Consider the following 17262-nt stretch of genomic DNA (forward strand, 5'->3'; position numbering starts at 1 on the left):
TAGAAATTCGCTTAATCTCATCGGTGCATGCATGCTTCGGTAGAGGTACGGACGGATGCTCCCGGTCGTGGCAGCAGGTTATGAATGATATCCATCGTGACTAAAAAGCAGGTGCGGGTCATTGACATGGGGGGTATCCATGGATGGAATGTAGACAAAAGAAAACATAACATCATAAAAAAAAGACAGAAAACGCCGGTCATGTCTGCATCAGGGCATCGATATCAACACGCCGGAAATAGGAGATGTGGCCCATCTCCTCCCAGTAATGGGCCATGTAGTCGGTGGAGATGAGGATGAGCTGTGATGTGATGAAGGTGTCTAGCCACCTAGGTTAGTATGCGTATAGGGCGTGATTGACGGGAAGAGGACTGCTGACCGTCACGGAATCCGATGCCAGCAACATGTCCCAGACAGCGCACAATACGGGCAGATTTGTAGGGTTCGTCTTCCGCTATGCGAACAAGACCTCTGGGTCCGATATCCTCGGCCACAAACGTTATTTCTCCGCGAGGAACGTTGGGGTCGCCGGTCAGCTTGATCGCTTCCAGCCCACCCTGATGCACAATACCAGAGGCATCAGTTTCGCTGGTTTCGTGTTCCTCGGCGCCGTCAGCGGCAAGCGTTTCTCTGGGCAGACTGGATGCCGGTGGGTCTCGTTGGAGAAACAGAAGAAATTCACACCCGTGGGCCGAATAGTCCCCCACCCAGATTCCCTGATAAGGCTTTTGCTTGGTCGGAGTATAGAGCTTCGGATCAAGGGTCCCGTACGTCAACAGCCTTTCTTGATGGCCCGGCGACAGGAGGATGTTCATTTGCATCCTGGAGAAGGTCGCCCATCGTTTCATGCGGAACGCCTTGTCCGAAATATCAGAAAAGCGTTGAGGATTCTCCACCTTTTGGTTTTTGACATCTCGCTGGGCGCGGTAATCGGAGGGGATGATCGGAGGGGGCCAGAGCTGGTCTGGACTCAGGTTATGCTGAGATGAAGATTGCTTGTCGCAAAATGAAAATGAACAAAAGATCCGCTGCGACTCCAAGGCAATGGGGGTACGGCGTTTGGTCGGGTCAGATTGCCACTCCGCCACGGAGCTCGTTGGATCGGCATCTCTCAGCAGCAAGACCGGGTCGTCCAGCCACAAGCTGACTTTGGGGGTGAATGACTGGATGATGACGTCCGGGTTGGATTCCCAAATGTGAAACATCGGCTCTCGCCGCTCAGCGACAAGACGGTACGCTTCAATCACACCCCGTCGATTGTCATAGCGAGCCAGAATCAGAGTGCCCGTGTGCTCATTGTCCGCGAACCAGATCTTATTCCGAGGAAGGAACCAGTAGGGGTAGTGGGCGAGGAAGAGACGGCGAAATGAAGGGAAGGGTCCTGGATCGTGGATCCGGTGCGATAGATTTGAGTTGACCAACTCCGCCCACAGCAGGTCGTTCGACCCGTGCTCGGCCAGAACACGGCAGGTGGAGGACACGCAAGCGAGATCGGCGGCAGGGAGGTGGGAGAGGATCTGATGGAGGAGTTCTGCGGGTAATTTGTCCAGCAGTGAGGATGGCTGCTGCGAGGATGAGTGGTCGTAGAGGATGTTGTTTATCAAGTGCTGGTGGTCGGGGAGGCGGTCGCTCCGATGCTGCAGCGGGTCAGCGCCATCAGACCACGGGAGAGCCAGCGGATATAGAGTAGGTGGATTGGACGTTGGGCCTACCTCAGGGATAGAAGCCACATCGGCCATCCTGGAGTATAGCTAAGGGAGGAGGAGAGGGTTAGTGGGGCGTAGAGAAGAGGAGGAGTGTGTGATTGTGTTCGAGGGTTTGTGATGCTTGACCCCTGCGGTGGTAGTGCGGATGACATCACTGGGGGACGGAGAAACTCATGGTTGGACTGCGCAGTGGGGGGAAGAAAGGGAGGAAGAGGAGAAGGTGTGAGTCTCGGTTGGATGAAGAATACTAATACATGGTCTAACAAGAATAATGGACACGCCAGAATGGACATGCGTTGTTGGGTTATTGGTCGATCTGGAGAGACTGGATTCGGTGGGGACTGATAAGATAAGCTCCGCATGCTGTATAGAGACACGAAAACAGGATTATGATGACTAGGCGCCATGGTTATAGGTAACCGTTGGGAAAGAGAAGACGAAAAACAGGATTATTAGAGAATTCAGAAATATAGGTACGAAGATAGAAGGTGGCTGTTACAAGGTCGCTCGGCCAGTAGACCCGTTCACTCAAGATTCAGGAACAGATCAGTTCATCTTTCCGGTTGATTTGGAAACAACAGAGTAACCGCAATAACCATAGCCTTAACCATATGTAGTTTCCATTAACTAGCTAACTAGTTATCTCTATTTACTTCGCTCCCGATTCGAACCTATCACGTGATGACTAACCCAAAGCAGCAGCGTGTTTACCCTTCGCCCAAACAGGCAAGCATATCATCCCAGCGCGTCTTGACACAGGCTGCAGCGGCTCCACTCCTGTTTGTTTACATCCAATCGTGGTCTACTTATACATACGCATCTATAAGAAGCGCCGCATCTTTGTTTATGTTTATCTCAAGTCTCATTACACAACATAACCCCACCCCATATTCGGCTGATTTTCTATACTGCCGTTGTCTTCTTCCACTATGGATTCCACCCAGACGGGCAGGAAGCGCAAAAGCAGCTGCGTCTCAAATTCACCAAACGACCTCCCTGTCTCCCATCGCACAAGACACAGCGTCGCCTTGTCTTCTGACCAAGCCCTTGCGGTCAGCACACCACAAAAGCGAAGAAAGAAAGTCCGCTTTTCTGACCCTGGCCCTCGAGTACACGATGCCGAGTTCGGATCGACCGGCTTGACTCCGGCAATGCGCCGCTCCTCGTTTGCAGATGCTGTCTCGGCGCGTAGAGGAGACTGCACGCCTAGCCGGCGCGGACGACGCACGTCATCGGCTCCGACACCGCGCTTCCAGCGGTCGTTTGACCCTATTGCACCGTTTGATGAATCATGCTCCGAAAGGCGCATGCAGTTTACGCCGCTGCGCCAAATCCTGGATGGGAGAACGCAGCGCCGCATTCGCCGTATCGGGCTCAGTGATGAAATTACTCATATCGAGCGTGAGAAGCGGGAGACGGCTAGTTTTGAGAAGACCCTAAGGGCCTTGATGCAGGAGCGAGATGCTCTTAGGATGGAGATGGATGCTCTGAAGCAGAGTCGATCTGATGGTCACTTCTCTTCATCAGAGTTTACCATGCTCTCAGAGTCAGAAATCGAGGCCGGTCGGCATCTAGACGGCCCTGATCCCTCTGTCAATGATGATGGAGATACCTTCATCATCAATGACAGTGCCATCGTGTCCAACTCGCCTGACTTCCGTGGCATCCGCAATGGTCTTCCGCCGGTGACGGATAGTCTCATGCTATTCGAGACCCAGCCGTCGAATGTGAATGCCTCTACACAAGCGCAGAACGTGAACTCTACTGAAACATCCGAACTGCACGCCCTATCTCTCGACTTGGAGGCAGCTCGGAACGAAAAGAAAGAACTCTTTAACGCTTGCCGCTCGCGTGTTTCCGGCCTAGACGATCCATCCATCAGTGAAATGTTCCGCCGATCCTCTCCTCCACCGGATTTCTTTGACCAAGTCCTCAACGTCTTGACGGTGGCTCTTTCACGCGCCTCCGATGCTGCACAGACACTGGAAAGTATCAGCCAAGAATTCTCCGATCTGGGCTTTACCGCTACCAATGCCAACGACGGGATCTCGGACTTGCGAAACCACTTCCGTTCCGCGCGTCTTGAACTCGAACGTGCCATACCCGGAGAGACGGCCTGCGTGGGCCTGAAAGATGGTAAGGCGACTCTGAAGGCGCTCGTGGGGCGCGTGGAGTCCCTTGCAAAAGATCTAGGAATCGAACGGGATTACCATAGCGGGTCTCTGGGCCGCGAAAAAGCACTACGAGGACAGTTCAACGCTCTCCTCGCACGATACGAAACTGCCGCAAACAAAATAGACAAGCTCGAGGAATCGATTGCCTCATCTGCCGGTGACATGCTGCACACCCGAATGCGGATGCAGGACCTCGAGTGCGAAGGCCATGAACAGGCCGTTGGGATTGACAGGTTAAATGCAGCACTCGACAAGTATCGTGATGATGTGAAAAGTCTGGAAGAGCTTGTCAGCAGCCTGGAGCAAGAGAACCTGACCGCTAGGGAGGACTACGCGCAACAAATATCAGACCTTGAAAGCCAGGTGGCTGATGAGCAGAAGCTACGTTCAGCCGCGGAGATCTCTGCTTCGGAGTCTGAAAGTCGCATCCGAGAACTGGAAGAGACCGTCGAGCAGAATCAGATCCGTGCTTGTGACCTGACGGCGCAGATGGAGTCACTTGAGAAAGAGCACCAGAAAGCACTTGAGAGCCTTGAAGCCAAAACCAACGACCAGGTTCAGCGCCAGGAGGAAGATATTGGCACCCTCAATGTCCGCATCTCAGATCTATCCACTTCTCTTGAGGATACGCGGTCTGAAGCTCAGCGCCTTCGCCAGGTCAACGCTGGTCTGGAGGAACAGCTACGACTTGAGATCGAAGCTCGGGATGACATGCTACATAAATGGGCAGCAGATCAAGCGCGCTCATTTGCCTTTATGAAAGATACCGTCAAATCCGAGCGTCGGCGCTCCAAAGTCCGCGCCGCAAACTGGGAGCTGCGATCGGATGATCTCATGTCCGATGGAACCACGGTGAACGGTAGTGAGCCCATCACTCCGGTGAGCATGACCAGGTTTGTTGATGTCGAGGTGGGAAGAGGCAAGAACCGGAGGCGAATTGACAGTGGTATTGGCATTCTCACAGAAGAGGACCTCTTGGAGGACGAGGACATGTCTAGCCTGCGGCGAGGTCTGGATTCTGATGGTATCGAGCTACCCACTTCGGATTTGGTCGAGTTGTAACTAGCTTTTGTCGTTCGCTTTTTGAGTTTCTTTTGTATCTCGGTATATGACCAGCATACCAAATTCATTTTTTGCATCTATAGATTTGGAGATAGTTATATAACTTTGGCTACCACATTATTATTACTGGCGGGGCAAGCTATGACAAAAGGTCCGGATATGGATACCTCAGTTGGTGATATGTACGTGTGTACGTGTGACCAGGCTTTAGAGATACATTTTGTGTTTTTGTTGAACGGGGGACCTCCGCCGGGGTTACTTCCCCTTCATGCCGACGGATTGCGTCCCCGAAGTCCGTTCGCAAAGTCACGGGTTGACTGCCAAGCACTGCCGTGGACTGAATTCCCTTCGCTTCCTCCACTCCACTGACTCGACTATAAGGGATATGAATTCCTTTCGACAATAACAAGGACTTGGCTGTCCGGAATCCGCCTAACTCACTTAGAATGACGTACGTCTTACACTCTATGTTATGAATATAAGTGAAGTCGTGCCCATGCGCCTGGCCACGGCGCCAACTGGACTCATTCTATCGACTACCTCTTCACAGACGATCAACTTCTTATACCACTATCAAGTGTCGGAATGTCTAAAACAGTTTTAGTCACCGGCTGCAGCGATGGAGGATTAGGAGCGGCAATGGCAAAGGTCTATCGCGCTAAAGGCTTTCGGGTCTTCGCGACACTACGTAACAAGGCTAAGGCCGGATCTTTGGCTGGAATGGATGGCATAGAGATTGTCGATCTAGAAGTCACATCGGTTGAATCTATTCGTCAATGCGCAAATGCTGTTATGAAATACACAGGTGGGACACTCGATGTCCTTGTCAACAATGCTGGAGTCAATGCCATAGTGCCGCTCCTAGACGCGTCCCTCGACGAGGCGAAGAAGGTTTACGACACAAATGTCTGGAGTATTGTTGCCATGGCTCACGCGTTCGCACCAATGCTCATAAAGGCCAAGGGAATCATGTGTAACATCAGTTCAGTGTCTAGCGAAATGGTTTTTGCATGGGCGGGTAAGTCCTTATTGCTATCTCTGAGGGTTCAACTGTGATGTTTACTCTTATGTAGGTATATATAGCAGCTCTAGGAGTGCTGCAACGAGAATTTCAGAGACGCTGCGTCTCGAGATGGCTCCCCTTGGTGTAAGAGTTGTCACAGTCATCCTCGGCGGCGTCCAGACTAGCGGAAACGACCCCGCCAATATCGCGGACCTTGAGCTGCCTTCGGATTCGCACTACCGGAAAATAACGACGGTCATAGATCGTCACAAGAAGACTATCGTACACCCCAACAAACAGAATGTTGACATAGCGGCGAGGAACGTTGTTAGTGACGTTCTCAACGGTGGCCGTATTTTCATTCGACGCGGGCAGGCTTCCACTCTTAGTTGGTTCTGCAACACATTTCTTCCCTACGGAATCTTCACTTCTATGATTAACCGGGATTCGGCTCTTGATGAAATTTCGTGACGACACCGCATGACTTCTAGGTCGATATTATGCAGAACTCCAGTTAGGGTGGTATATCGATATTCACCATTTGCAAAGTAATATGTATTTTCTATCCCTACCCCTTTAGATGACCCTGCTATAAAACCTCCTACTCCTACGGAGCCTAAGAGGAACCGGAGAGGCTAAAGGAAACCTAGAGAATGGTCCTTCTACCTAGACTTTTACGTAGTCTTCTCCCGCATACTATATATAGGATGAAGATCCGCTAATAACGGACTTCGACTTCAGGTTCTGGTCACGCAGTCAACAGAACGGGGGCGATAGCAGTGGTCGTAGCTGTAAGCATCCTGGCGCTGTCTTATTCGTAGCCCTTCACCCTAAACGCTTGCGTGCGTATGAATATGATGATGTGTAGACAGCGAAGATGCCGCTGCGTTAGACGATCCAGGAAGGGGCAGCAACGTTCAACAGTGTCGCAATCGAGTGTCCATTCTCTCAACCTGTTCAAGTGGGACACTAGGAACGCTCATTTGATGCTGCAGGTATAGTACCGCAGGCACGGAAGATTAATTGCTCGGGAGGTCGAGAACGTCGCCTAGGCCTCCGACACTCGGAGAGCCTCGTATGGAATGCTCCGAGTCCATGACGGTTCCCCAGAAACTCCTACAGCCAATGGGGCCGCCTGAATTAGCTTTCGCGCTGTCTCGATAAGACAGGCCCAGAAACACTACTTTAACAGCGTCCAGTAAAATAGTCTGTAAAGCGTATGGGTCATGAGTTCTTCATCTGCAGTTACCAAGCACTAGGGATGAATCACGAATACAAAGGTCTATGGTGTGACTGCTCCGCCCTCCTGCATCTTGATCTAGATTGTGGGCCCGTTCTGTGGCGAAGAGATGTTTATAACGTCCTCAATCTGTTGGCCTTTATTATCTTAAATCACGAAACCCTTCTGCTTCTCGGAGCAGGCCCGCTTCCAGACCTCGACCTCGCCACCTCCGTAGAGAACTGCCACGCGCATTGTAGCGAGCAGATTGTGCGCGGCGTTGGAATGCTGGTAGATGCCGCCATTGAAGGTGGCTGTGGCGTCCTTGCCAATCGCTGAGGAAATGAACGCCTTGCCCCCGGGATGCCCGGGGATAAAGGAGGCCACGTCATACACGACGCCAGCGACGGCCACCAGGGCTCTCCCGTCGGCCTGGACCGACTCGGTTTGGAAGTCGTCCCACATTATGATGGGCAACTGGGAAAGCGGGATGCCCCAGTCGAGCTTGGACCGCCGGAGATCGAGCTTCTTTTGCTGCTGCTGGAGTCGGCCCTTTTCGATTTCGTTCTGCTTAAACTCCTTGAGGTAGTATGCTAGCCCGAGCTGCTTCCACGTCCAGATCGCCCACTTTGTCGGGTCGTACTGCCACCACTCGATCGCATTGCGGTAGTCGGACGGGAACTCGTGGTGGAAATTGTGGTAGCCCTCGCCCAGGGTCACTAGGGCCGTGATGACATGGTCACGAGGCGAATTCCGATCGTCAAAGGGCTGATCACCCAACCAGTGGGCCAGGGAGTTGACGCAAAACGTGGCCTGCTGCACAAACGACGCCCGTAGGATGCCCGCGTAGATCAAGCCGCCCGCCCGATCGCCCCAGCCGATGCCACAAACCAGCGTCGGAAATACGAGACCCATAAAGAGAACGGCCTTGAGATAGTGTCGATGCTGCCAGACCACAATCGGGTCCTCGTTCAGGTCGGTGATATCGGCCCGGCCGATGTTCTTGGGGTTTTGCTTCATCACCATCCAGCCCAGGTGGGAATACCAGAAGCCCTTGCGCACGGAATACTGATCTTTTTCGGTATCGGTATACCGGTGGTGCGCGCGGTGCCCCAGCGACCACCATCGGATCGAGCCCTGGACGGCGCCGACACCAACGGCCGCCAGATATATCTTGAGAGGGGTGGACGCTCGGTAAGAAGAATGCGCCCAGAGACGATGATATCTTGTGCAGAGTCAGCATCTCCCTCGTCAACGATATTTGTGGACGCACCGGCTGTAATGCCCAACCCAGTATTAAAGTAGTAGAAAATGGCGAAGACGGCAGTGGCGCGCTGAAGAGGATAACAAAAGGCCGCGACGAAGCCCATGAGCGGGAGCACAATGATGAAGAAGACGCTCAGCCAGTTGATGTGTTGGTACCAGTTCCCCCATGTTGTGGACGTCTCGGTGATGTGAGGTCTGGACCCTCCTCTGCTGCCTGGTCCCGTAAGATGTCGTGTAGAGGAAGCCATTGTGGACGTGATGTGGGCGTGGTCAAGATATCCCAGTTGACGAAGACGAGGAAAATATCACATGAAGGCACGGCATTGTCGAGACAGATAAATTCCAACCATCAGCCGCATTTCATTTTGTTGGGTCCTTTGTTGTTGACCCATTCCGTTGGGGATCACTGCATGCAATGCAATCAATAGGAAGCCAATTGGAACACCACAATATTTCCACCCTGGAATCAACTAATTGGAATTACCACCGAGCCTGTAAGGATTCTTAAGGGAGTAGTCAGAAAGCTTAACCTTAATAATACGAGTAATAGGACTATCTAATAACGGTTGCGCAAGTATTATTATAAAGGTTTACGCAAAATCTGAACAAGATTAGACCCAGCAGTCGAAAGTAACTAAGTTAACTAACGAGATAGCTATAGTAGAAGAATCCTGGTGAGAATCACCCTAGTCGTGCGATCGTCGTACTGACCCTCTCAGCTGAACTACAATTTGAAGTCATTGGGGCGTACTGCTTGACCCAAACACTGGGTAGATATACATTTTAAGATGATAGGTAGGACATGGTTTAATTAGCCAATCGCGGGGTAATACCTATACTTCCGCGTAGGGCTTGGGATGGCAGTCGACGAGGATGAATGTAGAGAAATCTGAATAGTTAGGGCAAAGGTCAACCGCTTGCATACGTAAGATTCTGTATCACCAATAAAATTAAATCAGCCACTCACCACCGACACATTTCTAACAGTTACCTATGAGAAATTCAAGTCATCTCTCTTTGGTATCCTTCATATTTTCTGCTTTAAACTACCTACCTAGGTATATGCATATTGATTAGATTGACCAAGTTACTAACAAGGTGCACAACTAGAACTCCACATGTGCCAGTACCACCCTGCCCCATCATCAATTGCACACAACCGACACTCCGTAGGAGGAAAATGGGAAATAGAGTTTACTTCCGAATAGTGCCTAGGGATTTGGACCAGGACTCAGGCGAAGCCGGTGCTGATCAACCAGCTCACGTCGTCGTTGAATGAGGCGGTGGCGTCGAACGTCTGAACACCGCCGTTGCTCGCAGCGTAGAGCACGTTGTCGTAGTGGCGGAAGTAGCGGGTAGGGTAGCTCCATGAGCGAATTGAATTGCCTTGGCTGTTTAGGCCGGTCTGCGGGCAAAACGTGGCGTCCTCGTAGAACTGCTTCGTACCGTCGTTGGCGTTGAGCAGGAGCTCAAAGTTATAGTGCCGTATGAAGCTGCCGGGGGTATCGATGGACTCGAATGAGAAGCAGGCGCTATTGGCAAGGCCGGTTCTAACCGTCCAGCTGGCTTGCTGTTTGAGGGCTGTAGTACTGGACGATGAGACGACCTGGGTATTGACGGTAGAACCGTCGTGAGCGAGGTAGCGCGTCGTGTAGCCGGGCGTGGTGACCTTCAGCGAGATTGAGGAACCAACGGTGAGCGCCGGGCCGCTGGTCAGCGATGTGACAGCGTATTTAGCCGCTACGATGTTAGCTTGCACCGAGTTTTCGGTGGCATCAGACGGATAGCCAGAGGTCATCACGCCCTCATAGAACGTGCCTTGGGCGCCATTGCTGTTGTCGCCGCCGATACCAAGAATGATGGCGCCCTCTTTGCTCATCGGGTTGTAGCCAGATACACTTGGACGTGCGCCGCTGTAGTACGTCGATAGCGAGCCGGACGCAGCATTACCTCCACGAATTGCCCACTGGTTTGGCTCCCCCTTGATGGCCGCAGTGACGAACCGGTAGGAAATTGATAGGTCACCAGCGTTTTTGGTAGCGCTGGAGCCAGAAAATAAGCCGTTCTCGAGATCGGCCATGATCCAAGGGCCACTGCCAGAGCCAGTGCCCCATACAGTGTTGTCGCCATAGTAGATGGCCTCCATGTGGCCGTTCCCCGTATCTGTACTGCTGGTCTCAGCGTTGCCGTAGTCGTAGCAGCAGGCATCGTTGAAGTGAGTTCCGTCAAGGACTGCGTATATGCCCTCCGCCGCGTCGCCTGTAGCTGTGCCGCTGGCGGCATTGTTGCGGTAGCCGGTGCCGGGAGACATGAAGACGCCGTACGCCTTCTGACCATTCAGCGTGACTGGTGCGCCAACAGCGCTAGCCAGGTTGTCGTAGCCATTGGACTCTGGACCGCTGAAGCCGCCGGGCGGAGCCTGGGTGAGATGATTACCGCGGCCCGACTGGTCATAAATGATCGTGATGAGGCAGGTCGTACTGGCACAGAAGGAGTCTTGGGCGGCGGCGTTTGCGACACCGCCGGCGGAAAGCGGCGCAATGTTGGCCGTGGCACCGTCCGAGCCGCGTTTCACTTGGTAGAGGGAGCCAGTGTAGGCGTCGTATAAGGCACGAGTGGTACTATGCGCGGCGACGCAGGGTGTTTTGCCGGAGGAGTAGATGTCACAGGGCGCAGCGTCGATAAGAGAGGCCATGGCAACAAGGCCAAGAGCAACTACGTAGGCATGTTCGATGCTTAATCGTGAGGACATGTTTGATCACCTTTAGATAAACAGACTAAGAATCAGCGACCAGATGCTTAAACATCCACTGAACAAAAACAGGCCTGCGCAGTATCTAGCCTATCCTTTTATAATCTTCATTCAATTTTTCACGATGCCCGGTTTCTAGGTTAGTAGTGGCATGCGGCACTAAAGCAGCAAGATTTTCCTCCAATAGTTATAGCTAGAGTGTGCATTATTTACTTGATATTAACAGTCAAGTCTAGAAGCTCGGTTAATATTGAAAGCAGATTGAATGCCAAACTTAATCGACAGTACTTCTAAGACTAGATAATAATTGAGTTTATTATTAAGTAGACTGGAAAATCTTTATACTTAATTAACACATCGGGAAAGGTACGTAACTTAGCTTCTGGTGCTATATAATAAGGCTATCATTCAATGAAGTTGAACAACACCAAGATAAAAATATCATCAATTACAATATAATACTTGGTCTAAAGCATCGTGCTGAGTACTGACCGATATATACTAGGAAAGTTTTGCCCAAGAAGCCTGCCGTGTAAAAATCAGTTCTGGTTGCCGGAAAATTGAAATTCAGACTTTTCGGCGGATTGTGATTTAGTTACATGGATGGTTTTGTTCCACCTCTGATGCTCGCGAGAAGTAGCCTTATACGTTGCCACGGGGCCCTCTTCATGCAACGCTGCAGAGCGACAGCTCCGTTTCGACGGGGATATCTGGGCCGTTTCGAATGTACCCCGCATAATAGTAAGTAGCATTAGTATAACACTAGGGCCAAGCAGGCTGTGCCACCGGGATTTTTCCTAATTCTCTTCGATGGGAGGAAAGTTTTAACCGATACAACTAATTTAATGTAGCTAAACATTCCAACCCACCCTAGATGTAGACAAGCCTAGCCAGTGTAGGACTGTGGTGCCCGAGCAGTCCACTCCTGAAGTTTAATGCACGAACCGTCGCGCCCACAGGAAACTAGTAAATTTGGTTGGCGATGCGGGGCGCCGGAAGAGGTACGTGCAGTAAACCAGACCTTCGCTGCGGGTAAGGGGAATCTTCAAGAATCTCTCATGATCCACCATGTGATGGACTAGGACGAAATCATCCCTCCGAAACCCTGAGCATGAAGCTGAAGACCCCGTCTCCTCCAATACTCCTTGCGTAAAGGACAGTCTATTTACGCTGCTAAGCTGGTTAATCCCTAACAACACGACGTCCTTGAACGGCTAACTTGCACTCGTACCGATAATATGGCCATATTTTGGCTCAATTAAGGTTAGAACTAGGGGGTATCGCGTGGTAGAATCTAATTACAGTATCCGGTGGGTTTTTTTGCATCTCTTGTAGACCTGACCTCACCCATGGTCGCCCTCGAAGGGGCACCGACATACCTGAAGAAGTCAAGGTCAAAGAATTGTAGTAAAACAGAGCAGCCGAAAAGGCGTGTGAAAGAATTTCAACTATATCATCCGCACTCATCCTATGGATAGAGTCGTCGCTGTGTGAGAATATTGAAGACAACTAGCTAGAGCTGGCTCCTAGAGGATTAGCCGCGTAGAATAAGTGGCTAACAAAAATACAAATAAATAAAAAAGCGTAGGAAGGGAAGGAGCACTAAACCTGAGGGGTGCAAAACATGGCTGACATGCAACAGTCAAAGTACGGTGGTGGTCACCCAGAGTCTCCCAATCGGTCCTGGGCGGTCCGCGCGCTATTCAGGCGGCTTCAGGCGACAGTTCAGCACCCTGAATACTCTTCACTCAAGACTCCCTGAAGGATGATACACTAGGGACAATATTGTTGGCATTGTCGGAGTCGTCATAGAGGAGAGAAAGGATACCTGTCTAGATTATAGACAAGCCCCTATAATATATATTAAAGGAAAGTGGTGAGGAATCGTCGAAAGATAGTTGTTGGACATGTTGGATTACAAAGATGGATGCTGTGGCCTTGACGGACCAGCAGAAAGCCAACATTAGGATTGGAGAACTCTGGGAAACGAAATAGGAATGGTATATTCGTTGGGAAAATGAGAATGGACTGGCATACCTGTTCGCTCACCCAGCTCACTTCCAACCGCCGAGTGCGGTGATGGACCAAAAAAGGTCAAGGAAAAGAGCTTGCAAGTATTAAGCTGCTCAGGTTAGACCAAATGATAGAAAGTGGCTACAGACAAACTCTATTGCCAGCTGAAACAAAAAGAATGCCAATACTTTACACTGTACCCGCCCCTAGCAGTCGGGCCCTCACCGCTCTCCGTTGGTGAGGGCCCGACTACTAGGGGTGGGTACCCTCCAAGTCTATAGCGAGAGTTATTTTTCACCTGCTCACTAAAGCAACTCGCGACCCTAGCCAATCTATTAGATAGAGTTAACTAACTTTAGGCTATGTGAGATTAAGAAGCCTTGTAACGCTGAGAGAATAGATTTCACTAAAGTTATAGCTGGCATGAATGAAAATATTTTTTCCGCCACATGGTAGCACTATCCTTCGGAGCTATCCTAAATAAGGTAGGTCCGCGTCAACTTATGAACCTATCGCTTAGTAGACCCGAGAATATACAAAGAGAGCGCTCTATATAATAGTGCTATACCTAGATTAGGTAGTAGCGTATTAACTGATTTTAATCGTAGTATCAATTTAAACTATAAAACCTAGACTAATCAAAATTAGGAAGAGATTCCTTTGTCGTTGTATTCTTCGCAAGTACCAATGTACGAAATTTTATTGAGTGGCGAGACCTAGGGATGCTCTTAATACAACGATAGAAGTTGAATGGATCGTATCGATGTATAGTTAGAGGAGCTGCGGCTAACGGATTAGGACCTATAAAGCCGAGAACGCAATAGGCACAATTTCCTATTGTAGTAAGTTCAATTGGAGTGGCTAAATCTCGGGTGTCTTTAAGTCAGCTCCATAGATGCCGTACTTCCCCCCCCTTCTCCCTTCCCAGGCTGTCTCTTGGTGCCCTAGGATTGCTGGGGGCTCTGGGGGTTTGGCTTCTAGTGCGGGGAAAAAAAGCAAAATCCACAGCCAATAATCCCACCTGAAGCTTCCCGTATAGCTCGCCCGCTGTACGCGAAGCCAGAGCTAGACTCAACTCCTGTTCCGGTGCTGCGTGCATGGGTTGAGCTCAGGAATCCCGTATCATGAGATTGGATCTTCTCCGAATGTTCAACCCTCCATTGCAGAAATACAAAAGATTACTGCCGAGTCGAGCCTGCGCGACGAGGCTAACATTCGACATGTCTAGGTTGATTGAACATGAGAGAAACTGTCATCAACTCCATAATACGGCATAATGGAGTTCTACAACTGTGGCGCAGCAATCACTTCAATTTTGATTTAATTACGCAGGTGATGCTGTTGCGATATACGAACGATGCGAAAGATCATATTCGTAAAGACCATATCGTCCTGGAAGCGAAGTTGAAACACGACAGAACCGAAAATCACCTCTCTTTCTCTTCCCTTGCAACTCGTCGCTTTCTCTTTTGGCCCGATTGCGTCCTAAAGTCCGAGCACAACCGACAAGAGCAACCCGGACAGAAGGAGGGTACCCCAGCTAAGTGCGAGTGCGTGAGGTCCACCACTTGACGGCGTTTTTGCGCAAGTGAATGACGACAATTGCAGTGAGGTCGAAAGGCAATCTTTCACTTGTAGCTGTTGGGATTGACTGGTGGAATTACAGTAGGCGAAGCAATCCTGGAGAGAGTTTGGGTAGTACCCGATTTGACCGCTCGCACAGCATTGTTTTAGTACGTCGTAGGGCGCTTCGGTGGCATTCGACCGTTCAAAGAGCGCAAGGCCGCAGGTCGTTGGATATGGCAGTTCCGGGGCAGAGTCGCTGTAGTTCGCACAACGAGCTGGACCAGATCTGGCGGAGAGGTCCATAGTAATTTAAGTGATACTCTCTTCTCGCGAGACAAAAGAAAATTTTGCAATGGATCTAGAGAAAAGTCAGAAAAAATAAGCCAGTGTCCAAATTCAATGGAGTGAACGAAACCAAGTACCGCCGCGTAGTATTCCGAGATGGTAAAAGACGAGCACTGAAACCCGATGGAAAACCGGTGTTATGAGAAAGCACAAGTGTTAAGCATGCGGGAAATCGAGGAATTCGGATTTTCGTTAGGGACGGCTGGGGGAGGAGGAGGGATAAAAAGGGAGTAGAGTGAGAAGACTTACCTTAGTTCCTCAGGCCTCAGCCAATGATGAGACAGAATTCTGCCGATTCTGTCACGCTAACCCAATTGGGTTGCTTCATCAGCCTGCGGTCTGAGCCGGGAACCGCGTTGTACAAACAGTGCGTCGAGATTTAGTAAGGACATATATCTCACCCAGCTTTTTATTTATACATATAAATTTGGTGTCAGTAGGTTCAGATAAGAAATATTCAGAAGATATCGTCGCCCGATTTTGGATATTCGGATTGGTGTGTGCGAAATTGAAGATTTTCCAAAAACGCTCTCGACGCACTTGTATTTCTCCGGGTGTCTGGCAGAAATATTAGGAACATATTTCTCAGAGAGGGTGATTCAAAAGCTCAGTCTCACATGTAGCGTTATCGAAGCCGCGGAACACACCCTCTGTCTTTTAGGATCCAGCAATCATCAATATTGGCCAAATACTTTTCTTGTCACCTCTCCACCTCAAAGCTAAATGAACAAAAAATCGAGATAACTAGTACTGCAACCAGGGGTAGGTTGCTTAACCCTTACAGAATGGGTGATGTTTCGTGAATTGCGAAGGGAACTAAGGAGACAAATTGGGGACGCGTTTAATAGCGTGTCGAGTCTGCTGCGAGGCTTAAAAGAAGTGTGAGAGAGGTAAACCAGACACCGTCTCGCGCGACTCGGTCAACTCGCGAGAGGTCAGGGTAAATGAAATAATCACAGCCATCATCGTCTGTAACTAAGGGGTCCATCCATCCATACTGTATTCCTGGGACTGTACAAACGCCTCGGCTGATTCCAAAGGGGGTTGAACAACTTCGTGGTTGACACTATCGCGATAAGAATTATTGTGTTGCGGCTTTTATACAGCAATTTGATTTTCTTGAAGCCTCTGCACACGACTTGAATCGCTAACATGACATCAGGCTGCATTCAGGTTTCCTATACGTATACATACAATTTCGAGCCAGCCAAACTTTTTCCCCTGCCATCAACAATTGGCTTCGCCCACTTCTTTACCTTGGTACACATACAAATGCATTTCCTTGCCAAAGCTTTGTGCAGGTGTATATCTTGATATATTTTATGCTAACCAGTTATTCAGATCTGACATGCACAATACCACCACCAGCAAGGGCAGACATGTCATAGATCCTAATGGCTGGCACGGGACCTTCGCCTTCAAGGCCAGCGATCAACTCCTACGTGAATATCATGTTGCATCACACGGGTATACCAACGGCAAAGAGGACTTTGTTCTTAAGGAAGCTACTCATACCTCGGAGAAGGCAGACAACATTCGCCGTGGTGGGCCGCACTCTGATAAGGTTGTTTGGCCACCCGAGGAGCTCCTTGAAGAATATAAAGACAGTCCCATCGGCTACTCACACCTACCAGGTCAAAGTTAGGTGCCATATCAGAGTCAACTCATGTTGAATACTGAGCGCCCTCTGGTGCCAAAGGTGAATCTGTTGCAACCAAATATCACAACAGAGTGGCTATACCCGCCTCCAAATGTCAGGCCCTCACCAATTTGGAGGCGGGTATGTCATTTCGGGGTTTCGATATCGGCGTCTAAGTATGTTTTGCCCAATTTGGAGAGGCTGGTACTTGTGTTTTGTTCAGTGCTAGATGTCAGGCAACGACCGATACAAGTGTCAAGAATTCCGATGTATATAGTTGTCTTATACTACAACAGGAAATTTTCAATGACTACGTTCATGTTGGCACTCTAGGTCTGTTGCTCCCTATTCTAACCTGCTGTCTTTATATTCCCATTTTATACAGAGAAACTGTGCATCGATCCTTGTATTGCTGCATAGATCTTGAGTGTTGGATATTTCAAAGGGAATACTTTTAGCTCCGCTCGTAATCAGGCAATGCCCATTTGACCATCCACTCCGACATTAGCACCTCTTC

At 50.1% G+C, this 17262-nt stretch overlaps 6 protein-coding genes across 6 annotated transcripts; 3 read left to right on the forward strand and 3 right to left on the reverse strand.

Moving 5' to 3' along the window:
* Positions 1-199: 199 nt before the first annotated feature.
* On the reverse strand, positions 200-1739 carry N7474_010018 (uncharacterized protein; the record flags this gene model as incomplete). Its single annotated transcript, XM_057201428.1, has 2 exons — positions 200-321; positions 380-1739. The coding sequence occupies 2 exons, from the start codon at positions 1737-1739 to the stop codon at positions 200-202; spliced, it is 1482 nt and encodes a 493-aa protein (XP_057049415.1).
* An 896-nt stretch (positions 1740-2635) lies between these two features.
* N7474_010019 (uncharacterized protein) lies at positions 2636-4942 on the forward strand (the record flags this gene model as incomplete). The annotated part of the gene is made up of 1 exon (XM_057201429.1): positions 2636-4942. One exon carries the CDS (start codon positions 2636-2638, stop codon positions 4940-4942), a length of 2307 nt encoding a protein of 768 aa, XP_057049416.1.
* A 585-nt stretch (positions 4943-5527) lies between these two features.
* On the forward strand, positions 5528-6416 carry N7474_010020 (uncharacterized protein; the record flags this gene model as incomplete). The annotated part of the gene is made up of 2 exons (XM_057201430.1): positions 5528-5960; positions 6016-6416. The coding sequence occupies 2 exons, from the start codon at positions 5528-5530 to the stop codon at positions 6414-6416; spliced, it is 834 nt and encodes a 277-aa protein (XP_057049417.1).
* Positions 6417-7332: 916 nt separating this feature from the next.
* N7474_010021 (acyl-CoA desaturase) lies at positions 7333-8678 on the reverse strand (the record flags this gene model as incomplete). The annotated part of the gene is made up of 2 exons (XM_057201431.1): positions 7333-8389; positions 8434-8678. The coding sequence occupies 2 exons, from the start codon at positions 8676-8678 to the stop codon at positions 7333-7335; spliced, it is 1302 nt and encodes a 433-aa protein (XP_057049418.1).
* A 983-nt stretch (positions 8679-9661) lies between these two features.
* Positions 9662-11182, reverse strand: N7474_010022 (alpha-L-arabinofuranosidase B; the record flags this gene model as incomplete). The annotated part of the gene is made up of 1 exon (XM_057201432.1): positions 9662-11182. The coding sequence occupies one exon, from the start codon at positions 11180-11182 to the stop codon at positions 9662-9664; it is 1521 nt and encodes a 506-aa protein (XP_057049419.1).
* Positions 11183-16454: 5272 nt separating this feature from the next.
* Positions 16455-16751, forward strand: N7474_010023 (uncharacterized protein; the record flags this gene model as incomplete). The annotated part of the gene is made up of 1 exon (XM_057201433.1): positions 16455-16751. The coding sequence occupies one exon, from the start codon at positions 16455-16457 to the stop codon at positions 16749-16751; it is 297 nt and encodes a 98-aa protein (XP_057049420.1).
* Positions 16752-17262: the final 511 nt, after the last annotated feature.

This window comes from Penicillium riverlandense (genome assembly GCF_028828495.1).
Source record: "Penicillium riverlandense strain IBT 135883 chromosome Unknown utg000008l_segment0_segment0, whole genome shotgun sequence".
NCBI classification, from domain to species: Eukaryota; Fungi; Ascomycota; class Eurotiomycetes; order Eurotiales; family Aspergillaceae; genus Penicillium; species Penicillium riverlandense.